The sequence below is a fragment of the Arachis ipaensis genome, chromosome B10, assembly GCF_000816755.2.
Source record: "Arachis ipaensis cultivar K30076 chromosome B10, Araip1.1, whole genome shotgun sequence".
Classification (NCBI taxonomy): domain Eukaryota; kingdom Viridiplantae; phylum Streptophyta; class Magnoliopsida; order Fabales; family Fabaceae; genus Arachis; species Arachis ipaensis.
The window spans coordinates 3,363,772-3,372,008 of NC_029794.2; the positions used below are offsets into that span (position 1 = coordinate 3,363,772).

An 8,237-nucleotide genomic window follows, 5' to 3' on the forward strand; every position below is an offset into this window, starting at 1 on the left:
GCGGTGCAAAGGTACGCGACTCGGAGGTCGGAGGCTCTCTCAGCCTCTGAGTCACCGAATCCGAGCCTCTCATCCAACGCGCGAACACCGTGGCCCTCCCTAACAAGCTTCCTCACCCCTCACCGTGTCTCCGCCGTGCCGTGCCGTCCCGTCAGAAGCTCCATCAGCACCACACCGAAGCAGTACACGTCAGTCTCGGTGCTGCAATTCGGCGCGTTCTGCTCCTGCCCGAATTTCCTCAACCCGAAATCAGCGATTCGTGGTTCGAAGTCATCAGAGAGTAAAATATTAGATGTTACCAGGTGGCCGTGAACGACGGGCCTGGATCCGGCGTGGTGGAGGAATGCGAGACCACGCGCCATACCAACGGCGATACGGTGTCGTGTTGGCCAAGCCATCTTTTCAGGTGACGCGATACCGTTTTGAATCTCCCACGTGTCACCACTCCAATCTTCCACGTTGGTGTCACCCGTTGGTAGCTCGTGTAACCACCTACCTAAATCCCCGTTTGACATGAACTCATACAACACCAGCTTCTCCTTCCCTTCAATTTCACAAACAACAATTAATCATTAATATTTTGGCGCTAAATTCAATTGAATCCTAGTATGGAAATTGGAAAGTACATTCGTGAATTGAATATCCAGTTTTCCATCCCGTGAAAAGCATTGAATGAGAGTACCTGCGATGCAGTAACCGGAGAGGGGCAAGAGGTTAGGGTGCTTCAGCCTGGAGAGGTCAACGAAGATGTTGACAGCGTCATCGTGATCAACGTCTCTTGCGTTTTCCAAAACCTTGATTGCCACGTGGATATCTCCCGGTAGAACAGCTCGGTACACGGGCCCACATCTACCCTCAGCAAGTTGTGAGTCTTTCCCGAAGTGTGACGTGGCACTCATCAAGTCCTTGAAAGTCAAACTCATCAACGGCTTCTCGAACATCACCACGGCGGCCGACGACGGTTCTTTCAGGTCAGCCACCCATGACGTTCCTGACTCCGTCTCGAAGGCGAACGGTCCTGATTTCTCCATCTTGATGCTCGTCAACGCCACAGGTTTCGATATGGCCCACTTGTTCCTCTTCGCCTCTTCCTTCTTCCTACAGTAACACCGTAACATGCACGCGCTCAACGACAATACCAAAACTACCCCTGAGGCACACGATGCCGCCACAAGCAAAACGGTTTTGTGTTTTGACTTGTGCTTGTGGTGTTTGTTATTAGTTGGTTGCATTGGTGGTTGGTGGTGTTGCTTCTTTGAATGGAGGTTGGATGCGTTGAAGTTCAAGTGGAAGTTGTCGCCGGCGTTTATGAACGCCGATTGGCCGAACTTCTTGTACTTGTTTGGGCTTAGTTCTGTGGATTTGATGAAGTTGTTGTGTGAGATGTTGAGGAACTTGATGGTGTTCAATGGAGGGAAATCTGAAGGGAAGGTTCCATTCAACGTGTTGTTAGAGAGGTCGAGGTAGGTGAGTGAGTGAAGGGAAGAGACTTGTTTCACTGGTCCTTCGATGTTGCAGTTAGAGAGATCGAGGTGTTGGAGTTTTTTGAGGTTCTGGAAGCCCGAAGGTAAGGTTCCAAGGTGGTTGTGGGAAAGGTCGAGGGTTTTGAGGTTTGTGAAACCAGAGAGGTGAACCTGATTGGTGAGCCTGTTGTGTGAGAGGTTCAGAACTTGAAGCGATGATGAAACGGTTGTGAGTTGGTTGAAAGCAATGGTTCCTCCGAACCTGTTTCTGGAGAGGTTTACTACTAATAAGTTTGGAGTTGCCCACAACATGTTTGATACTTGGCCTTGCAGGGAATTTCCGGAGAGATCGAGAACTTGCAGGTTTGACATGTTCTTTAGGTAGCTCCATGAGATATTGCCGCTTAAGTTTCTTGAAGGAAGCTCTATGTTCTTAATAATGGGAGATGACTCTTGTACCGAACAGTTGGAAGAAGAAGAAGAAGGTTGGCGTGTTGTTTGGAACCATGAAGGTTTGAATCCAGAGACATATTGGAAGGCTTTTAAGACAAGCTCGTGGTCTCTGTTGTTGTTGTTGCTGCTGCATGATGAAGAAGATTCCACGAGAGAAAACAGAGCAAGGAGAATCAAGAATCTGTAAAAGAAGGGCTTCATGATGAGTTCGTTAATTAAGCTCAATAATCTCGTGTGGTATTATATTATACGGCGCAGGGGAGTGGTGAGTGAGAGTGAGTGAGATGAGAGGAATGGGAAAAGGAAAAGAGAGGGTAGTGATGTTGGTGTTATATGGTGGGACAGTTGGCGGTTACAGGTATAGTGAAGTGGGAAGGAATGAATATTGAAGAAGCAAACTAACGGCGTCATTTAATTTTGATTTTTTATGACGGAGGAGTTAACGCCAACGGCACGTGAGCATGCGTTGAAACTCATTAACACAGAATTAATGGAAGTTGTACCTATGGGTCGTTGACTGTTGAGCATCATGACTCATGAGCTTCAAAAATCAACACAGTTTTTATGATCACCGCTTTCACCACATTTCCTCTTGCACTCGCTGATTGTGACCCCTTTTTTGTTTTCATTATCCCCTTTTATTTTTCAAAATTGTGGGTGTTTTTTTTATACTATTCTAACCTCATTAGTATTGGTTTGAATAAACAGTGATTTTATATTGAAAAAATATATAAAATCTTAAGATGATTTATATTGTAAAAATAACTTGTTTAATAGAAAGTTTTTAAATTGATTTATTTATTTAAGATTGTAATATCATAAAATTTTGATTACTTTGTGTGGAAGGAAAAATATCTAAGTTGTATTAATAAAATATTAGGATTTATGATAGTGTACTCAAATAGATTTGAAGGTGACATCACTGTGGGTTCAAAGGGATGGGGACCCAGTTCTTAAATTTGGACTCAGAGGGTTGGAAAGATCAGAAGGGCAGATGATGTAATGCTAAACTTGTTGCCAATGGCATGCAATAAATTTTCCAAACCCAAACCGCACTTCACAACACCGTATATGCTTCTGTCAACAATTTCAGACAGTGGTTTAATTTAAGCCTTTTAACTGCCATAACAAGATGCAAAGCAGAGAAACAAGCTACATGGTTTATATATTTGGTTTATGCATGTAAAGAATAACTTTATATTGAATTTGATCATGGATTTCGACATACATTCCTCCTAAATACATTGATCCAATAATCTCTCACATTTTTACAGTTGAACAAAGCAGAAAGAAACGAATGGGTAAAAATTATGGAGCATGATTTATACGGTTTTAGCAAATTTTGTATGCCTAGATGTTTGCAACAATTACTCCATGCGCTTACAATGTGTTGCAAATTGGATTACTCAAATTCAGCAATGTATGCAGTGTTGCAGAGTTGAAGGAATGGGCTACAGTGCTTTTCTAGTTTTAAACAAGCGACTCGGCGGTGCAAAGGTACGCGACTCGGAGGCTCTCCACCATCTCAGCCTCTGAGTCACCGAATCCGAGCCTCTCATCCAACGCGCGAACACCGTGGCCCTCCCTAACAAGCTTCCTCACCGAAACCACTGTCTCCGCCGTGCCGTGCCGTCCCGTCAGAAGCTCCATCAGCACCACACCGAAGCAGTACACGTCAGTCTCGGTGCTGCAATTCGGCGCGTTCTGCTCCTGCCCGAATTTCCTCAACCCGAAATCAGCGATTCGTGGTTCGAAGTCATCAGAGAGTAAAATATTAGATGTTACCAGGTGGCCGTGAACGACGGGCCTGGATCCGGCGTGGTGGAGGAATGCGAGACCACGCGCCATACCAACGGCGATACGGTGTCGTGTTGGCCAAGCCATCTTTTCAGGTGACGCGATACCGTTTTGAATCTCCCACGTGTCACCACTCCAATCTTCCACGTTGGTGTCACCCGTTGGTAGCTCGTGTAACCACCTACCTAAATCCCCGTTTGACATGAACTCATACAACACCAGCTTCTCCTTCCCTTCAATTTCACAAACAACAATTAATCATTAATATTTTGGCGCTAAATTCAATTGAATCCTAGTATGGAAATTGGAAAGTACATTCGTGAATTGAATATCCAGTTTTCCATCCCGTGAAAAGCATTGAATGAGAGTACCTGCGATGCAGTAACCGGAGAGGGGCAAGAGGTTAGGGTGCTTCAGCCTGGAGAGGTCAACGAAGATGTTGACAGCGTCATCGTGATCAACGTCTCTTGCGTTTTCCAAAACCTTGATTGCCACGTGGATATCTCCCGGTAGAACAGCTCGGTACACGGGCCCACATCTACCCTCAGCAAGTTGTGAGTCTTTCCCGAAGTGTGACGTGGCACTCATCAAGTCCTTGAAAGTCAAACTCATCAACGGCTTCTCGAACATCACCACGGCGGCCGACGACGGTTCTTTCAGGTCAGCCACCCATGACGTTCCTGACTCCGTCTCGAAGGCGAACGGTCCTGATTTCTCCATCTTGATGCTCGTCAACGCCACAGGTTTCGATATGGCCCACTTGTTCCTCTTCGCCTCTTCCTTCTTCCTACAGTAACACCGTAACATGCACGCGCTCAACGACAATACCAAAACTACCCCTGAGGCACACGATGCCGCCACAAGCAAAACGGTTTTGTGTTTTGACTTGTGCTTGTGGTGTTTGTTATTAGTTGGTTGCATTGGTGGTTGGTGGTGTTGCTTCTTTGAATGGAGGTTGGATGCGTTGAAGTTCAAGTGGAAGTTGTCGCCGGCGTTTATGAACGCCGATTGGCCGAACTTCTTGTACTTGTTTGGGCTTAGTTCTGTGGATTTGATGAAGTTGTTGTGTGAGATGTTGAGGAACTTGATGGTGTTCAATGGAGGGAAATCTGAAGGGAAGGTTCCATTCAACGTGTTGTTAGAGAGGTCGAGGTAGGTGAGTGAGTGAAGGGAAGAGACTTGTTTCACTGGTCCTTCGATGTTGCAGTTAGAGAGATCGAGGTGTTGGAGTTTTTTGAGGTTCTGGAAGCCCGAAGGTAAGGTTCCAAGGTGGTTGTGGGAAAGGTCGAGGGTTTTGAGGTTTGTGAAACCAGAGAGGTGAACCTGATTGGTGAGCCTGTTGTGTGAGAGGTTCAGAACTTGAAGCGATGATGAAACGGTTGTGAGTTGGTTGAAAGCAATGGTTCCTCCGAACCTGTTTCTGGAGAGGTTTACTACTAATAAGTTTGGAGTTGCCCACAACATGTTTGATACTTGGCCTTGCAGGGAATTTCCGGAGAGATCGAGAACTTGCAGGTTTGACATGTTCTTTAGGTAGCTCCATGAGATATTGCCGCTTAAGTTTCTTGAAGGAAGCTCTATGTTCTTAATAATGGGAGATGACTCTTGTACCGAACAGTTGGAAGAAGAAGAAGAAGGTTGGCGTGTTGTTTGGAACCATGAAGGTTTGAATCCAGAGACATATTGGAAGGCTTTTAAGACAAGCTCGTGGTCTCTGTTGTTGTTGTTGCTGCTGCATGATGAAGAAGATTCCACGAGAGAAAACAGAGCAAGGAGAATCAAGAATCTGTAAAAGAAGGGCTTCATGATGAGTTCGTTAATTAAGCTCAATAATCTCGTGTGGTATTATATTATACGGCGCAGGGGAGTGGTGAGTGAGAGTGAGTGAGATGAGAGGAATGGGAAAAGGAAAAGAGAGGGTAGTGATGTTGGTGTTATATGGTGGGACAGTTGGCGGTTACAGGTATAGTGAAGTGGGAAGGAATGAATATTGAAGAAGCAAACTAACGGCGTCATTTAATTTTGATTTTTTATGACGGAGGAGTTAACGCCAACGGCACGTGAGCATGCGTTGAAACTCATTAACACAGAATTAATGGAAGTTGTACCTATGGGTCGTTGACTGTTGAGCATCATGACTCATGAGCTTCAAAAATCAACACAGTTTTTATGATCACCGCTTTCACCACATTTCCTCTTGCACTCGCTGATTGTGACCCCTTTTTTGTTTTCATTATCCCCTTTTATTTTTCAAAATTGTGGGTGTTTTTTTTATACTATTCTAACCTCATTAGTATTGGTTTGAATAAACAGTGATTTTATATTGAAAAAATATATAAAATCTTAAGATGATTTATATTGTAAAAATAACTTGTTTAATAGAAAGTTTTTAAATTGATTTATTTATTTAAGATTGTAATATCATAAAATTTTGATTACTTTGTGTGGAAGGAAAAATATCTAAGTTGTATTAATAAAATATTAGGATTTATGATAGTGTACTCAAATAGATTTGAAGGTGACATCACTGTGGGTTCAAAGGGATGGGGACCCAGTTCTTAAATTTGGACTCAGAGGGTTGGAAAGATCAGAAGGGCAGATGATGTAATGCTAAACTTGTTGCCAATGGCATGCAATAAATTTTCCAAACCCAAACCGCACTTCACAACACCGTATATGCTTCTGTCAACAATTTCAGACAGTGGTTTAATTTAAGCCTTTTAACTGCCATAACAAGATGCAAAGCAGAGAAACAAGCTACATGGTTTATATATTTGGTTTATGCATGTAAAGAATAACTTTATATTGAATTTGATCATGGATTTCGACATACATTCCTCCTAAATACATTGATCCAATAATCTCTCACATTTTTACAGTTGAACAAAGCAGAAAGAAACGAATGGGTAAAAATTATGGAGCATGATTTATACGGTTTTAGCAAATTTTGTATGCCTAGATGTTTGCAACAATTACTCCATGCGCTTACAATGTGTTGCAAATTGGATTACTCAAATTCAGCAATGTATGCAGTGTTGCAGAGTTGAAGGAATGGGCTACAGTGCTTTTCTAGTTTTAAACAAGAAGTTATTCTGATGGCAGAGGCAGAGTAGAATGGCAATATACTTGTTTAAGTTCGACCTGAACACTGTTTTTGCTTTTGACTAACCACTCATACTTGAGCAAATGCTCAACATTCAACAAGCAAGAAGCAACATTTCACCTCTTCTGCTCCTAATTTAATGATTCTAGCTACATTTGCAGTTTTTCTTATGTAGATTGGACATATGCTACTAGTCAAACACCAATTGTAGGATAGTACATTTTTGGGGGTAAGTCATGTTCATCTTTTATGGAATGAGGTAATATTATCATGTCTATNNGGTATTCCAATGGATTGGATAACCCTCAATCCTAAGTACACTCACACACCCACACATTCCTCACGCACTTACTATATTTTCTCCTTAATTGCAACCGGTAGAGTTTGAACCTGCGACCTTTGAGGTGAGAAAGGGGAAATATGCCATGTGAGATAAGGCTCATTGGCTACTAATCCCCTTTTAAATGCGAGGTTGTAATTTAGATAGAAAATATTATGATTATTGTTCATATCTTGGCCCAAAGCGAGAGTCAGTTCCAATTAAGTTAAAAAAGGCCTAATTCAAAGGGTTGGTCTGTGCTGATCCATCCGATCTCTTCAAAGAAGTCGGACTTGACATGAGCCAGCAAGTGACACTTATTCAAATAAGTAATTGTCTTCTTAAATCTCTCCTCTATCTTTAGAAGAGAAATTCCAACAACCCTAAGATAAAAGGGACGGTTATCCACTATAAATACACCTATAAATACACCAAAGCACTCAGGTAAAACTAAGTTTCAATACACTTAAAACCTGCTTATTTCGAAGTGTCTTGCAAGTACCACCCCCTATCCATCCAGACATACAACTTGGACGGCGGCTCCCTGACGTAGGACAAGTCGAAGACCACCTTCTTTAAAGGTTTGGGCCTCACACACAAGCCCAAACTCCATTCGGTTCTAGGTAAGTCTCGGAACAATTATTAAGACTGCGTTTAATTTTGAGAACAAGAATAAAATAAGACATTAAAAAATAAGATATAAAAAATAGATAGAGATATAACAATTATTATTTTTATATTTTATTTATTATTAGACTAAATATAAGATAGAATAAATAATAAAAATTTAATTTATCTTTATTTTTCACACAAAATTTAAAATAAAAAATATAATAATAAAAAATATAATCATAAAAAATTAATAAGAATAATAAACAAATAAAAAATGTTATGCCTCTTGTTAATATTTTTATGTCTTTTCTGTTAGGATAGACATAAAATATATTAATTCAGTATTTCTAAACACATTATTTTTGTCTAGGGGTGGCAAAACGGGCCGAACCCGTCGGGCCATCCCGCTAAACCCGCTAAAAAAGGCGGGTCGGACTAGGATTTGGAGCCCGCCAAACCCGCACCGCCAAATTGGCGGGGTTTGGCGGGG

General features: G+C 42.1%; 1 protein-coding gene and 1 pseudogene across 1 annotated transcript; both read right to left on the reverse strand.

Annotated features, from left to right (window-relative positions):
* LOC107619941 overlaps positions 1–2,599 on the reverse strand; it is a 4,154-nt pseudogene extending 1,555 nt beyond the window's left edge.
* Positions 3,387–5,994, reverse strand: LOC107619942 (probable LRR receptor-like serine/threonine-protein kinase At2g24230). Its single transcript, XM_016322170.2, has 2 exons — positions 4,085–5,994; positions 3,387–3,946 (listed from the first exon to the last, which is right to left on the reverse strand). Exons 1-2 carry the CDS (start codon positions 5,517–5,519, stop codon positions 3,387–3,389), a joined length of 1,995 nt encoding a protein of 664 aa, XP_016177656.1. The 5' UTR covers positions 5,520–5,994.

What these genes read in the sequence shown, in the direction of transcription:
- LOC107619942 (XM_016322170.2), bottom strand. Translation starts at nt 5,519, where the DNA reads ATGAAGCCCTTCTTTTACAGATTCTTGATTCTCCTTGCTCTGTTTTCT. An exon ending in CTCCGGTTACTGCATCGCAG is followed by an intron (nt 3,947 to 4,084) that starts GTACTCTCATTC and finishes GTGAAATTGAAG; the next exon opens with GGAAGGAGAAGCTGGTGTTG.